Source organism: Mustelus asterias, chromosome 31, assembly GCF_964213995.1.
Source record: "Mustelus asterias chromosome 31, sMusAst1.hap1.1, whole genome shotgun sequence".
NCBI lineage: Eukaryota > Metazoa > Chordata > Chondrichthyes > Carcharhiniformes > Triakidae > Mustelus > Mustelus asterias.
The window spans coordinates 3453199-3469262 of NC_135831.1; the positions used below are offsets into that span (position 1 = coordinate 3453199).

Genomic DNA, 16064 nt, shown 5'->3' on the forward strand with positions numbered 1-16064 from the left:
AGTGACTTCCCTGCAGTGTTAACGTAAGCCTGACTTGGGACGGGACCCGGGTCCCTGGCGCTGTGACTTAACCGCTGTGCCGCTCCATTTTGGGGGCATTCCTTTGGACGGTTTCTCCTGGTGAGATTTGAAGAATTATCATTGTCACGGTTACCGGGCACTGAGGGGGAAATTTTCCAGAGTTACAAAAGCGAAAGTGAAATGAACAGGGGGTTTTCCAAAGGTCGAGTTCCTGTACGGAGCCAGAGTTACACACAACAAGCTGTGCCGTAGGGCTTAACTTTTGATCTGGTGGAATGGACGCTAACTCCACTGCTGAGTTTAAAGGTGCAGCAGGTCCGTGAGTGTTTCTGCTCTGGAGATGGCGGCGGGGGGGGGGGGGTCGGGGGGCGGTGGTGGGGAGTCGGGGGGCGGAGGTTTGAAATTAAGTCTTCATGGCAGCATGAACAATCACATCAGCACTCTCTGTTAGAACAAACTGGCTTGTATGAATTTTATCTGTACATGTGTATATATATATATACATAAACATGTCCTTTTGAACAAAGAACAGGCCCTTCGGCCCTCCAAGCCCGTGCCGCTCCCTGGTCCAAACTAGACCATCCTTTTGTATCCCTCCATTCCCACTCCGTTCATATGGCTGTCTAGATAAGTCTTAAACGTTCCCAGTGTGTCCGCCTCCACCACCTTGCCCGGCAGCGCATTCCAGGCCCCCACCACCCTCTGTGTAAAATATGTCCGTCTGATATCTGTGTTAAACCTCCCCCCCCTTCTCCTTGAACCTATGACCCCTCGTGAACGTCACCACCGACCTGGGGAAAAGCTTCCCACCGTTCACCCTATCTATGCCTTTCATAATTTTATACACCTCTATTAAGTCTCCCCTCATCCTCCGTCTTTCCAGGGAGAACAACCCCAGTTTACCCAATCTCTCCTCATAACTAAGCCCCTCCGTACCAGGTAACATCCTGGTAAACCTCCTCTGTACTCTCTCCAAAGCCTCCACGTCCTTCTGGTAGTGTGGCGACCAGAACTGGACGCAGTATTCCAGATGCGGCCGAACCAACGTTCTATACATCTGCAACATCAGACCCCAACTTTTATACTCTATGCCCCGTCCTATAAAGGCAAGCATGCCATATGCCTTATTCACTACCTTCTCCACCTGTGATGTCACTTTCAAGGATCTGTGGACTTGCACACCCAGGTCCCCCTGCGTATCTACACCCTTTATGGTTCTGCCATTTATCATATAGCTCCTCCCTACATTATTTCTACCAAAATGCATCACTTCGCATTTATCAGGATTGAACTCCATCTGCCATTTCTTTGCCCAGATTTCCAGCCTATCTATATCCTTCTGTAGCTTCTGACAATGTTCCTCACTATCTGCAAGTCCTGCCAATTTTGTGTCGTCCGCAAACTTACTGATCACCCCAGTTACACATTCTTCCAGATCATTTATATAAATCACAAATTTTGATTTGATTTATTATTGTTGTAGTGGGATTAGTTAGGAGGGTAAATCCATGGGGTTATGGGGGATAGGGCCTGGGTGGGATTGTGATCGGTGCAGACTCGATGGGCCGAATGGCCTCCTTCTGCACTGTTGGGATTCTATGATTGTCACATGTATTGGGGTACAGTGAAAAGTATGGTTCCTTGCGCACTATACAGGCAAAGCATACCGTTCATAGAGTACATAGGGGAGAAGGATTTGATTTATTATTGTCACATGTATTGGGATACAGTGAAAAGTATTGTTTCTTGCGCGCTATACAGGCAAAGCATACCGTTCATAGAGTACACAGGGAAGAAGGATTTGATTTATTATTGTCACATGTATTGGGATACAGTGAAAAGTATTGTTCCTTGCGCAATATACAGACAAAGCATACCCTTCATGGAGTACTTAGGGGAGAAGGATTTGATTTATTATTGTCACATGTATCGGGATACAGTGAAAAGTATTGTTTCTTGCGCGCTATACAGACAAAGCATACCGTTCATAGAGAAGGAAAGGAGAGAGTGCAGAATGTAGTGTTACAGTCATAGCTAGGGTGTAGAGAAAGATCAACTTAATGCGAGGTAGGTCCATTCAAAAGTCTGACAGCAGCAGGGAAGAAGCTGTTCTTGAGTCGGTTGGTACGTGACCTCAGACTTTTGTATCTTTTTCCCGACGGAAGAAGGTGGAAGAGAGAATGTCCGGGGTGCGTGGGGTCCTTGATTATGCTGGCTGCTTTTCCCCGAGGCAGCGGGAAGTGTAGACAGAGTCAATGGATGGGAGGCTGGGTTTGCGTGATGGGACTGGGCTACATTCACGACCTTTTGTAGTTCCTTGCGGTCTTGGGCAGAGCAGGAGCCCAGACCAAGCTGTGATACAACCAGAAAGAATGCTTTCTATGGTGCATCTGTAAAAGTTGTGTTTTTATGTGTGCCTATATATGTATGTGTGTGTTTTACATGTATACATGTATGTTTTTGCATATACATGTGTATATGTATGTGTTTTGTGCATATTTGTGTGTGCATGTGTGTACATGCATGTCTTTTGTGTATGTAAGCATGCATTGTGTGTGTGTACCCATGTATGTGCATGTGTGTATGTTTAAGCATCTCTCTGTGGAGACGGGTTGGGTTGGGGTTTGATGGGTTAGGAAGCGGGTTTGAGAGCGCGGGAGGGCCTTTTATCAACATGAAACCCTTCACCCCATTCCAAACAACGCCTCCTTCCCCCACCCTCACCAAGTCGAAGGGCCACAGCCTGACTTGAGAACAAAAGTAAGGAGTCTAACAACACCAGGTTAAAGTCCAACAGGTTTATTTGGTAGCAAACGCCACTAGCTTTCGGAGCGCTGCTCCTTCGTCAGGTGAGTGGGAGATCTGCTCATAAACAGCAAACAGGGCACAAAGACACAACCTCAATCTACAGAATAATGATTGGAATGCGAGTCTTTACAGCTAATCAAGTCTTAAAGGTACAGACAATGTGAGTGGAGAGAGCACTCAGCACAGGTTAAAGAGATGTGTATTGTCTCCAGACAGGACAGTTAATGAGATTTTGCAAGTCCAGGCAAGTTGTGGGAGTTACAGATAGTGTGACATGAACCCAAGATCCCGGTTTAGGCCATCCTCATGTGTGCGGAACCTGGCTATCAGTCTCTGCTCAGCGACTCTGCGCTGTCGTGTGTTGTGAAGGCCGCCTTGGAGAACGCTTACCCGAATATCAGAGGCCGAATGCCCGTGACCGCTGAAGTGCTCCCCAACAGGAAGAGAACAGTCTTGCCTGGTGATTGTCGAGCGGTGTTCATTCATCCGTTGTCGTAGCGTCTGCATGGTTTCCCCAATGTACCGTGCCTCGGGACATCCTTTCCTGCAGCGTATCAGGTAGACAATGTTGGCCGAGTTGCAAGACTATGTACCGTGTACCTGGTGGATGGTGTTCTCACGTGAGATGATGGCATCCGTGTCGATGATCCGGCACGTCTTGCAGAGGTTGCTGTGGCAGGGTTGTGTGGTGTCGTGGTCACTGTTCCCCTGAAGGCTGGGTAGTTTGCTGCGGACAATGGTCTGTTTGAGGTTGTGCGGTTGTTTGAAGGCAAGAAGTGGGGGTGTGGGGATGGCCTTGGCGAGATGTTCGTCTTCATCAATGACATGTTGAAGGCTCCGGAGGAGATGTTGTAGCTTCTCCGCTCCGGGGAAGTACTGGACAACGAAGGGTACTCTGTCCACTGTGTCCCGTATTTGTCTTGTGAGGAGATCGGTGCGGTTTTTCACTGTGGCGCGTCGGAACTGTCGATCGATGAGTCGAGTGCCATATCCTGTTCTTATGAGGGCATCTTTCAGCGGCTGGAGGTGTCTGTTGCGATCCTCCTCATCCGAGCAGATCCTGTGTATTCGGAGGGCTTGTCCGTAGGGGATGGCTTCTTTAACGTGTTTAGGGTGGAAGCTGGAGAAGTGGAGCATGGTGAGGTTATCCGTGGGCTTGCGGTACAGTGAGGTGCTGAGGTGACTTGCGTTATCTGGATGCAAGAGGGCCTTATCTATTCGCAGAGTGAGAGATTTGCCAGTGTGGAAGGCAGTTTTATCTAAAGCACGTTCTCCTTTGACAGGGAGTTCGCAAACTCGAAGCGTGTGCTCACACTTCAGGTGTTCCAGGCTGCTGAAGGCAAAAATGAAAAACCTTCTGGACTCGGTGAGTGGCTCTGCCTTCCTTTGCTGTTCTTAAATGCCTCCAGAACCCTCTCCTACACCTCAGGCCGAAAGGCTTGTCTCCTCCCAACTCTACGATATATTCACAAATGATGTATTTATAAAACCCCAGGTAGGCCCCAAACCTGCCCACTGCACTTGAGGAAGTTCAGACGAACATTTGATTTGATTTATTGTCACATGTATTGGGATACAGTGAAAAGTATTGTTTCTGGCGCGTTATACAGACAAAGCATACCCTTCATAGAGTACATAGCAGAGAAGGATTTGATTTATTATTGTCACATGTATTGGGATGCAGTGAAAAGTGTTGTTTCTTGCGCGCTGTACAGGCAAAGCATACCGTTCATAGAGTACATAGGGGAGAAGGATTTGATTTATTATTGTCACATGTACTGGGATACAATGAAAAGTATTGTTTCTTGCGCGCTATACAGACAAAGCATACTGTTCATAGAGTACATAGGGGAGAAGGATTTGATTTATTATTGTCATGTGTATTGGGATACAATGAAAAGTATTGTTTCTTGCACTCTATACAGACAGAACATACTGTTCACAGAGTACATAGGGAAGAAGGATTTGATTATTATTGTCACATGTATTGGGATACAGTGAAAAGTATTGTTTCTTGGACGCTATACAGACAAAGCATACCGTTCATAGAGAAGGAAAGGAGAGAGTGCAGAATGTAGTGTTACAGTCATAGCTAGGGTGTAGAGAAAGATCAACTTAATGCGAGGTAGGTCCATTCAAAAGTCTGACGGCAGCAGGGAAGAAGCTGTTCTTGAGTCGGTTGGTACGTGACTTCAGACTTTTGTATCTTTTTCCTGACGGAAGAAGGTGGAAGAGAGAATGTCCGGGGTGCGTGGGGGTCCTTAATTATGCTGGCTGCTTTTCCCCGAGGCAGCGGGAAGTGTAGACAGAGTCAATGGATGGGAGGCTGCTTTGCGTGATGGATTGGGCTACATTCACGATCCTTTGTAGTTCCTTGCGGTCTTGGGCAGAGCAGGAGCCCCAGACCAAGCTGTGATACAACCAGAAAGAATGCTTTCTATGGGGCATCTGTAAAAGTTGGTGAGAGTCTCAGCGGACATGCCAAATTTCCTTCGTCTTCTGAGAAAGTAGAGACGTTGGTGGGGCTTTCTTAACTATAGTGTCGGCGTGGGGGGGACCAGGACAGGTTGTTGGTGATCTGGACGCCTAAAAACTTGAAGCTCTCGGCCCTTTCTACTTCGTCCCCGTTGACGTGGACAGGGGGCATGTTCTCCTTTACGCTTCCTGAAATGCAAGTCACCGTGAGGAAGCCGCTTGAATTATCAAAGAGTCTGATGGGTGTTGTCTCTGCACAGGGACATCACAGGCTCAGCTGTCCCAAGTGCGGGCAAGGATGGGCCTGGCAGGAGGTACGTAGCCTGGCGCTGTTCTCCGATCTCGAACAGAGACGCTACGAGGAGAAGATCTCGCAACTGACAGAGAACGACACCGAATCTCACAAGAAGGTAGGCAAGGCAAACGCCATCAGGATTCCGCCGCGGTCTGAGGTGGACTCAGTAAATTCATTAGATTTGATTTATTGTCACGTGTATTGGGATACAGTGAAAAGTATTGTTTCTTGCGCGCTATACAGACAAAGCATACCGTTCATAGAGTACATAGGGGAGAAGGATTTGACTTATTATTGTCACATGTATTGGGATACAGTGAAAAGTATTGTTTCTTGCGCGCTATACAGACAAAGCATACCGTTCATAGAGAAGGAAAGGTGCAGAATGTAGTGTTACAGTCATAGCTAGGGTGTAGAGAAAGATCAACTTAATGCGAGGTAGGTCCATTCAAAAGTCTGACAGCAGCAGGGAAGAAGCTGTTCTTGAGTCGGTCGGTGCGTGACCTCAGACTTTTGCATCTTTTCCCCGAAGGGAGAAGGTGGAAGAGAGAATGTCCGGGGTGCATGGGGTCCTTAATTATGCTGGCTGCTTTTCCCCGAGGCAGCGGGAAGTGTAGACAGAGTCAATGGATGGGAGGCTGGTTTGCGTGATGGATTGGGCTACATTCACGACCTTTTGTTCCTTGCGGTCTTGGGCAGAGCAGGAGCCCAGACCAAGCTGTGATACAACCAGAAAGAATGCTTTCTATGGGGCATCTGTAAAAGTTGGTGAGAGTCGTAGCTGACATGCCAAATTTCCTTAGTCTCCTGAGAAAGTAGAGGCATTGGTGGGCTTTCTTCACTGTCGTGTAGGCATGGGGGGGATCAGGACAGGTTGTTGATGATCTGGACACCTAGAAACCTGAAGCTCTCGACCATTTCCATTTCGTCCCCGTTGAGGTAGACAGGGGCATGTTCTCCTTTACACTTCCTGAAGTCGATGACAATTTGTGAATGGTGTGCCAATCAAGTCATAGAGTCAAAGTCATGGAGGTTTACAGCATGGAAACAGGCCCTTTGGCCCAACTTGTCCATATCACACTTTTTTTTAAACCCCTAAGCTAGTCCCAATTGTCCGCATTTGGCCAATATCCCTCTATATGGGCAAAAAGGGGTCACGAAATGTCCTTGGCAGACATAAGAACATAAGAAATAGGAGCAGGAGTAGGCCATCTCGCCCCTCGAGCCTGCCCCGCCATTCAATAAGATCGTGGCTGATCTGAAGTGGATCAGTTCCACTTACCCGCCTGATCCCCATAACCCCTAATTCCCTTACCGATCAGGAATCCATCTATCCGTGATTTAAACATATTCAGCGAGGTAGCCTCCACCACTTCAGTGGGCAGAGAATTCCAGAGATTCACCACCCTCTGAGAGAAGAAGTTCCTCCTCAACTCTGTCCTAAACTGACCCGCCTTTATTTTGAGGCTGTGCCCTCTAGTTCTAGCTTCCTTTCTAAGTGGAAAGAATCTCTCCACCTCTACCCTATCCAGCCCCTTCATTATCTTATTGGTCTCTATAAGATCCCCCCTCAGCCTTCTAAATTCCAACGAGTACAAACCCAATCTGCTCAGTCTCTCCTCATAATCAACACCCCTCATCTACGGTATCAACCTGGTGAACCTTCTCTGCACTCCCTCCAAGGCCAATATATCCTTCCGCAAATAAGGGGACCAATACTGCACACAGTATTCCAGCTGCGGCCTCACCAATGCCCTGTACAGATGCAGCAAGACATCTCTGCTTTTATATTCTATCCCCCTTGCGATATAGGCCAACATCCCATTTGCCTTCTTGATCACCTGTTGCACCTGCAGACTGGGTTTTTGCGTCTCATGCACAAGGACCCCCAGGTCCCTTTGCACAGTAGCATGTTGTAATTTTTTCCATTTAGATAATAATCCAATTTGCTATTATTTCCTCCAAAGTGAATAACCTCGCATTTGTCAACCTTATACTCCATCTGCCAGATCCTCACCCACTCACTCAGCCAGTCCAAATCTCTCTGCAGACCTTCTACGCCCTCCACACGATTCACTTTTCCACTTATCTTTGTGTCGTCTGCAAACTTTGTTACCCTACACTCAGTCCCCTCCTCCAGATCGTCTATATAAAGACAGGATTAAGGAGAATCCCAAGGCATTTTATTCATATGTTAGGAACAAAAGGGTTGTCAGGGAAAAAATCGGACCTCTCAGGGACAAAAGTGGGGAATTATGCTTAGAGCCCAAAGAAGTAGGGGAGATCCTAAATGAATACTTTGCTTCGGTATTCACAAAGGAGAGGGATGTGTTGACTGGGAGTGTCTCGGAGGGGAGCGTTGACCCGTTAGAGAAAATCTCCATTACAAGGGAGGAAGTGTTAGGTTTTTTAGGGAATATAAAGACTTACAAATCCCCAGGGCCTGATGGAATCTATCCAAGGCTGCTCAGGGAGACAAGAGATGAAATCGCTGGGCCTCTGAAGCAAATCTTTATCTCGTCACTGGACACAGGTGAGGTCCCGGAGGATTGGAGGATAGCTAACGTGGTCCCATTATTTAAGAAGGGTAGGAAGGATAACCCGGGAAATTATAGGCAGGTGAGCTTGACGTCCGTGGTAGGGAAGTTGTTAGAGAGGATTCTTAGAGATAGGGTGTATGCGCATTTAGAAAGGAATAAACTCATTAACGATAGTCAGCATGGTTTTGTGAGAGGGAGGTCGTGCCTCACTAACCTGGTGGAGTTTTTTGAAGAAGTGACTAGAATGGTTGACGAGGGAAGGGCCGTGGATGTCGTCTACATGGACTTTAGTAAAGCATTTGACAAAGTCCCTCATGGTAGGTTGGTGCAAAAGGTTGGATCTCATGGGATAAAGGGGGAGGTGGCTAGATGGGTGGAGAACTGGCTTGGTCACAGAATAAGAAGTTTAACAACACCAGGTTAAAGTCCAACAGGTTTATTTGGTAGCAAAAGCCACACAAGCTTTCGAGGCTCTGAGCCCCTTCTTCAGGTGAGTGGGAATTCTGTTCACAAACAGAACTTATAAGACACAGACTCAATTTACATGAATAATGGTTGGAATGCGAATACTTACAACTAATCCAGTCTTTAAGAAACAAAACAATGGGAGTGGGGAGAGCATCAAGACAGGCTAAAAAGATGTGTATTGTCTCCAGACAAGACAGCCAGTGAAACTCTGCAGGTCCACGCAACTGTGGGAGTTACAAATAGTGTGACATAAATTCTGATTCTAGGATCGCATGATAAAGACTCAGGAGGAAAAAAGCAGAAATATTTATGTGAAATAGTGTGACATAAACCCAATATCCCGGTTGAGGCCGTCCTTGTGTGTGCGGAACCTGGCTATCAGTTTCTGCTCCGCGACTCTGCGCTGTCGTGTGTCGCGAAGGCCGCCTTGGAGAACGCTTACCCGAATATCAGAGGCCGAATGCCCGTGACCGCTGAAGTGCTCCCCAACAGGAAGAGAACAGTCTTGCCTGGTGATTGTCGAGCGGTGTTCATTCATCCGTTGTCGCAGCGTCTGCATAGTTTCCCCAATGTACCATGCCTCGGGACATCCTTTCTTGCAGCGTATCAGGTAGACAACGTTGGCCGAGTTGCAAGAGTATGTACCGTGTACCTGGTGGATGGTGTTCTCACGTGAGATGATGGCATCTGTGTCGATGATCCGGCACGTCTTGCAGAGGTTGCTGTGGCAGGGTTGTGTGGTGTCTTGGTCACTGTTCTCCTGAAGGCTGGGTAGTTTGCTGCGGACAATGGTCTGTTTGAGGTTGTGCGGTTGTTTGAAGGCAAGAAGTGGGGGTGTGAGGATGGCCTTGGCGAGATGTTCGTCTTCATCAATGAAGACGAACATCTCGCCAAGGCCATCCTCACGCCCCCACTTCTTGCCTTCAAACAACCGCACAACCTCAAACAGACCATTGTCCGCAGCAAACTACCCAGCCTTCAGGAGAACAGTGACCAAGACACCACACAACCCTGCCACAGCAACCTCTGCAAGACGTGCCGGATCATCGACACAGATGCCATCATCTCACGTGAGAACACCATCCACCAGGTACACGGTACATACTCTTGCAACTCGGCCAACGTTGTCTACCTGATACGCTGCAAGAAAGGATGTCCCGAGGCATGGTACATTGGGGAAACTATGCAGACGCTGCGACAACGGATGAATGAACACCGCTCGACAATCACCAGGCAAGACTGTTCTCTTCCTGTTGGGGAGCACTTCAGCGGTCACGGGCATTCGGCCTCTGATATTCGGGTAAGCGTTCTCCAAGGCGGCCTTCGCGACACACGACAGCGCAGAGTCGCGGAGCAGAAACTGATAGCCAGGTTCCGCACACACAAGGACGGCCTCAACCGGGATATTGGGTTTATGTCACACTATTTCACATAAATATTTCTGCTTTTTTCCTCCTGAGTCTTTATCATGCGATCCTAGAATCAGAATTTATGTCACACTATTTGTAACTCCCACAGTTGCGTGGACCTGCAGAGTTTCACTGGCTGTCTTGTCTGGAGACAATACACATCTTTTTAGCCTGTCTTGATGCTCTCCCCACTCCCATTGTTTTGTTTCTTAAAGACTGGATTAGTTGTAAGTATTCGCATTCCAACCATTATTCATGTAAATTGAGTCTGTGTCTTATAAGTTCTGTTTGTGAACAGAATTCCCACTCACCTGAAGAAGGGGCTCAGAGCCTCGAAAGCTTGTGTGGCTTTTGCTACCAAATAAACCTGTTGGACTTTAACCTGGTGTTGTTAAACTTCTTACTGTGTTTACCCCAGTCCAACGCCGGCATCTCCACATCTTGGTCACAGAAGACAGAGGGTGGTAGTGGAAGGGTCTTTTTCCGGCTGGAGGCCTGTGACTAGTGGTGTTCCGCAGGGCTCTGTATTGGGACCTCTGCTGTTTGTGATTTATATAAACGATCTGGAAGAAGGTGTAACTGGGGTGATCAGTAAGTTTGCGGACGACATGAAAATGGCTGGACTTTCAGATAGTGAGGAACATTGTCAGAGGCTACAGAAGGATATAGATAGGCTGGAAATTTGGGCAAAGAAATGGCAGATGGAGTTCAATCCAGATAAATGCGAAGTGATGCATTTTGATAGAACTAACGTAGGGGGGAGCTATACGATAAATGGCAGAACCATAAAGGGTGTAGATACGCAGAGGGACCTGGGTGTGCAAGTCCACAGATCCTTGAAGGTGACGTCACAGGTGGAGAAGGTGGTGAATAAGGCATATGGCATGCTTGCCTTTATAGGACAGGGCATAGAGTATAAATGTTGGGGTTTGATGTTGCAGTTGTATAGAACGTTGGTTCAGCCGCATTTGGAATTCTGCATCCAGTTCTGGTCACCACACTACCAGAAGGACGTGGAGGCTTTAGAGAGAGTGCAGAGGAGGTTTACCAGGATGTTGCCTGGTATGGATGGGCTCAGTTATGAGGAGAGATTGGGTAAACTGGCGTTGTTCTCACTGGAAAGATGGAGGATGAGGGGTGACCTAATAGAGGTGTATAAAATTATGAAAGGCATAGATAGGGTGAACGGTGGGAAGCTTTTTCCCAGGTCGGTGGTTACGTTCATGAGGGGTCATAGGTTCAAGGTGAGGTGGGGGGGAAGGTTTAACACGGATATCAGAAGGACGTATTTTACACAGAGGGTGGTGGGGGCCTGGAATGCGCTGCCGGGCAAGGTGGTGGAGGCAGACACACTGGGAACGTTTAAGACTTATCTAGATAGCCACATGAACGGAGTGGGAATGGAGGGATACAAAAGAATGGTCTAGTTTGGAACAGGGAGCGGCGCGGGCTTGGAGGGCCGAAGGGCCTGTTCCTGTGCTGTATTGTTCTTTGTTCTTGTTCTATACCCATCTTACCCATGTAACTGTCTAAATGCTTTTTAAAAGACAAAATTGTATCTGCCTCTACTACTACCTCTGGCAGCTCGTTCCAGACACTCACCACCCTCTGTGTGAAAGAATTGCCCCTCTGGACACTTTTGTATCTCCCCCTCTCACCTTAAATCTATGCCCTCTAGTTTTAGACTCCCCTACCTTTGGGAAAAGATACTGACTATCTAGCTGATCTACGCCCCTCATTATTTTATAGACCTCTATAAGATCACCCCTAAGCCTTCTACGCTCCGAGGAAAAAAGTCCCAGTCTACCCAGCCTCTCCTTATAACTCAAACCATCAAGTCCCAGTTGCATCCTAGTAAATCTTTTCTGCACTCTTTCTAGTTTAATAATATCCTTTCTATAATAGGGTGACCAGAACTGCACACAGTATTCCAAGTGTGGCTTTACCAATGTCTTGTACAACTTCAACAAGACGTCCCACCTCCTGTATTCAATGTTCTGACCGATGAAACCAAGCATGCCGAATGCCTTCTTCACCACTCTGTCCACCTGTGATTCCACTTTCAAGGAGCTATGAACATGTACCGCTAGATCTCTTTGTTCTATAACTCTCCTCAACACCCCATCATTAACTGAGTTAGTCCTGCCCCGGTTCGATCTACCAAAATGCATCCCCTCGCATTTATCTAAATTAAACTCCATCTGCCATTTATCAGCCCACTGGCCCAATTGTTCCAAGATTCCCCAGAACCGTACACAGTATTCCAAGTGTGGCCTTACCAATGTCTTGTACAACTTCAACAAGACGTCCCAACTCCTGTATTCAATGTTCTGACCAATGAAACCAAGCATGCCGAATGCCTTCTTCACCACTCTGTCCACCTGTGACTCCACTTGCAAGGAGCTATGAACATGTACCGCTAGATCTCTTTGTTCTATAACTCTCCTCAACACCCCATCATTAACTGAGTTAGTCCTGCCCCGGTTCGATCGACCAAAATGCATCCCCTCGCATTTATCTAAATTAAACTCCATCTGCCATTTATCAGCCCATTGGCCCAATTGTTCCAAGGTTCCCCAGAACCGTACACAGTATTCCAAGTGTGGCCTTACCAATGTCTTGTACAACTTCAACAAGACGTCCCAACTCCTGTATTCAATGTTCTGACCGATGAAACCAAGCATGCCGAATGCTGCCTTCACCACTTGACCATGCTAAATTGCCCCTTAGTGTCCATAATCAGGGGCTGCTTTGCCCTGGATGGCATCAAGTGCCCCGGCACGGGTTCGGAAGGTGCTGTCAGAGGGGGGGGGGGCTCTGCGCGTTGCTACATGTTGCGGGTAGCAGAGCGAGGTGGTTACTCACTGTGGGCGCTCTCTCTCTCTCTCTCTGTCTACAGTGTCCGCGGTGTGGCCTCCTTGTGGAGAGGCTGGAGGACGACTGCGTGGAGTGCCCAGCCTGCCCAGGGAATAAGGGACAGCCCTACCGGTTCTGCTGGGGCTGCGAGAGGAAGTGGCAGGGCGCGGCGCCACAGGAAGGGGGCTGCAAGAGGAAGAGCTGCAACATGGTGGCCCTGTTGATCTCCTGTCCGTCGATAAGCAGCCCCCACCTCTCCGTCAATGGGTGCCCTGTGGTCCGGGCCTGTCCCAATTGCAAAGCACTGATTTCCCACGCAGGCGGTTGCAAGTACGTTTCTTGTGGGAACTGCGCCAACCGCTTCTGTTACCGTTGCTTGGAGACATTCACCGTGTGCTATGGTGCCAAACCCCAGTGGTACCACGTGGCGGCTTGTGCCAGACCCATGGCGCCCAGGCAAACCCTTCCTTCAAGCTAGCAAGCCGTTAATTTTGTTTAAAATTCCCAACTTCCGGTTTCTCTCTCTCCTCCCCTTGGACCATAAGACAGAGGAACAGAATTAGGCCACTCAGCCCATCGAGTCTGCTCCGCCATTCAATCACGGCTGATATTTTCCTCATCCCCATTCTCCTGCCCTTTTCCCCATAACCTCTGATCCCCTTATTAATCAAGAACCCATCTATCTCTGTCTTAAAGACACTCAATGACCCGGCCTCCGCAGCCTTCTGCGGCAAAGAGTTCCACAGATGTCCCTAACCCTCCCGATTGCATATTCACCGGAGTTCGGAAGATTGAGTGAAGGTTAGAACGTAAGAAATGGGAGCAAAGTGTAGGAATAGGCCTCACGGTGGCACAGTGGTTAGCACTGGGTTCGATTCCCGGCTTGGGTCACTGTCTGTGTGGAGAATCATAGAAACCCAACAGTGCAGAAGGAGGCCATTCGGCCCATCGAGTCTGCACCGACCACAATCCCACCCAGGCCCTACCCCCACATATTTTACCCGCTAATCCCTCTAACCTACGCATCCCAGGACTCTAAGGGGCAATTTTTAACCCGGCCAATCAACCTAACCCGCACATCTTTGGACTGTGGGAGGAAACCGGAGCACCCGGAGGAAACCCACGCAGACACGAGGAGAATGTGCAAACTCCACACAGAGTTTGCACATTCTCCCCCTGTATCAGCGGGTTTCCTCCGGGTGCTCCGGTTTCCTCCCAGAGTCTGAAAGATGTGCAGGTTAGGTGGATTAGCCATTCTAAATTACCCCTTAGGGTTTAATGATGTGATTCTTAGGTGGATTGGCTATGCTAAATTGTCCCTTAGTGTCCAAAGATGTGCAGGTTAGGGGGATTGGCTATGCTAAATTGTCCCTTAGTGTCCAAAGATGTGTGGGTTAGGGGGATTGGCCATACTAAATTGCCCCTTAGTGTCCAAAGATGCGCAGGTTAGGTGGATTGGCTATGCTAAATTGTCCCTTAGTGTCCAAAGATGTGCAGGTTAGGGGGATTGGCCATACTAAATTGCCCCTTAGTGTCCAAAGATGCGCAGGTTAGGTGGATTGGCCATGCTAAATTGCCCCTTAGTGTCCAAAGATGTGCAGATTAGGGGGATTGGCCATGCTAAATTGCCCCTTAGTGTCCAAAGATGTGCAGGTTAGGGGGATTGGCCATGCTAAATTGCCCCTTAGTGTCCAAAGATGTGCAGGTTAGGGGGATTGGCCATATTAAATTGTCCCTTAGTGTCCAAAGATGTGCAGGTTAGGGGGATTGGCCATGCTAAATTGTCCCTTAGTGTCCAAAGATGTGCAGGTTAGGTGGATTGGCCATGCTAAATTGCCCCTTAGTGTCCAAAGATGTGCAGGTTAGGTGGATTGGCCGTGCTAAATTGCCCCTTAGTGTCCAAAGATGTGCGGGTTAGGTGGATTGGCCGTGTTAAATTGCTCCTTCGTGTCTGAAAATGAGTAGGTTTGGGGGATGAGTGGGGTAAATATGTGGGGTTATGGGCATCGGGCCTGGGTGGGATGCTCTGCCGGGGAGGGTCAGTATGGGCTTGATGGGCCAAACGGCCTCCTTCTGCACTGTGGGGAAACAGTGAATCTGGGTGGGGGTTGATTTTCCGGATTAGTAAATAAACATTTAGCCTGTGCTGTGATCAGAGTATTCGTATATGTCCGATGCACGAACATAAATCCTCTCTACGGGGCAGTGTTGTCTCAAAGCAGGAGGTGCCGGTGTTTTTCCTTCGTGACGGTTGCTGTACATCCGTGATGTCCGAATAAATCTCCTCCCGCGATGTCCCCTCTCCCCGTGCCGTACTCCCTGTGTGTTCCAGTGATGTCGGTCGGTACACGGGGCCCATGCGGTGTGACTGGTCACTGAACTGGACTGGACGGCGGGCAGCCAGTGACAAGTTGGCTGTTCAACTGTAGAAGCATCACAAAGTCAATCTTGGTGCTCGCAACTGGCGTTTCGCCCCCCACCTCACCCCCCAACCCTGCCAATTAGTGGGGGGAGAAATGCTCCCCTCTAACCACCCTCCCCACCCCCCATCTGTGACATCTCACCCCCCCCCCGGGGGAGTCTCTCTGGGGGTTGGGGGGAGGGGTAGGATCCACCGATGAGAGCCCGGCCAAGGCGGGTTCAATAATTGCAACACTCCCCAGAGGGAACTGGACTGTTCTCTGAAATATTAAGAATGCGTTTGGGTTACGGGGAGAGTGTGAGACAGGGATGGGTCAGATACTCACTCAGAGGTCTGGGGGAGCATACGATGGACGGACAGAGTGGCCTCCTCTGTGCCGTTACGGCTGCCTCACGGCGCCAGGGACCCGGGTTTGATTCCCAGCCTTGGGTCACTGTCTGTGTGGAGCCTGCACCTCCTCCCCGTGTCTGTGTGGGTTTCCTCCGGGTGCTCCGGTTTCCTCCCACAGTCTGAAAGACGTGCTGGTTCGGGTGCATCGGCCATGCTAAATTCTCCCTCAGTGTTACCCGAACAGGCGCCGGAGTGTGGGGCGACTGGGGGATTTTCACAGTAGCTTCATTGCAGTGTTAATGTATGCCGACTTGTGACTAATAAATAAAACACACACACGGGGGGGAGGGGGGAGGGGGGGTAGGGGGGGAGCAGGGGGAGGGAGAGGGGGGGGAGCGGGGAGGGGAGAGGGGGGGGAGCAGGGGGGGGAGGGGGTGAGG

The 16064-nt window shown here is 49.0% G+C and overlaps 1 protein-coding gene across 1 annotated transcript; it reads left to right on the forward strand.

Moving 5' to 3' along the window:
* The first annotated feature begins 251 nt into the window (after window positions 1–251).
* Window positions 252–14013, forward strand: LOC144481669 (E3 ubiquitin-protein ligase RNF19B-like). The gene is made up of 4 exons (XM_078200799.1): window positions 252–336; window positions 4113–4195; window positions 5565–5714; window positions 12916–14013. The coding sequence occupies exons 1-4, from the start codon at window positions 297–299 to the stop codon at window positions 13348–13350; spliced, it is 708 nt and encodes a 235-aa protein (XP_078056925.1). The 5' UTR covers window positions 252–296; the 3' UTR covers window positions 13351–14013.
* The last annotated feature ends 2051 nt before the right edge of the window (window positions 14014–16064 follow it).

What these genes read in the sequence shown, in the direction of transcription:
- LOC144481669 (XM_078200799.1), top strand. Translation starts at nt 297, where the DNA reads ATGGACGCTAACTCCACTGCTGAGTTTAAAGGTGCAGCAG. An exon ending in TGAAAAACCTTCTGGACTCG is followed by an intron (nt 4,196 to 5,564) that starts GTGAGTGGCTCT and finishes GTCTCTGCACAG; the next exon opens with GGACATCACAGGCTCAGCTG. An exon ending in ACACCGAATCTCACAAGAAG is followed by an intron (nt 5,715 to 12,915) that starts GTAGGCAAGGCA and finishes CTCTGTCTACAG; the next exon opens with TGTCCGCGGTGTGGCCTCCT.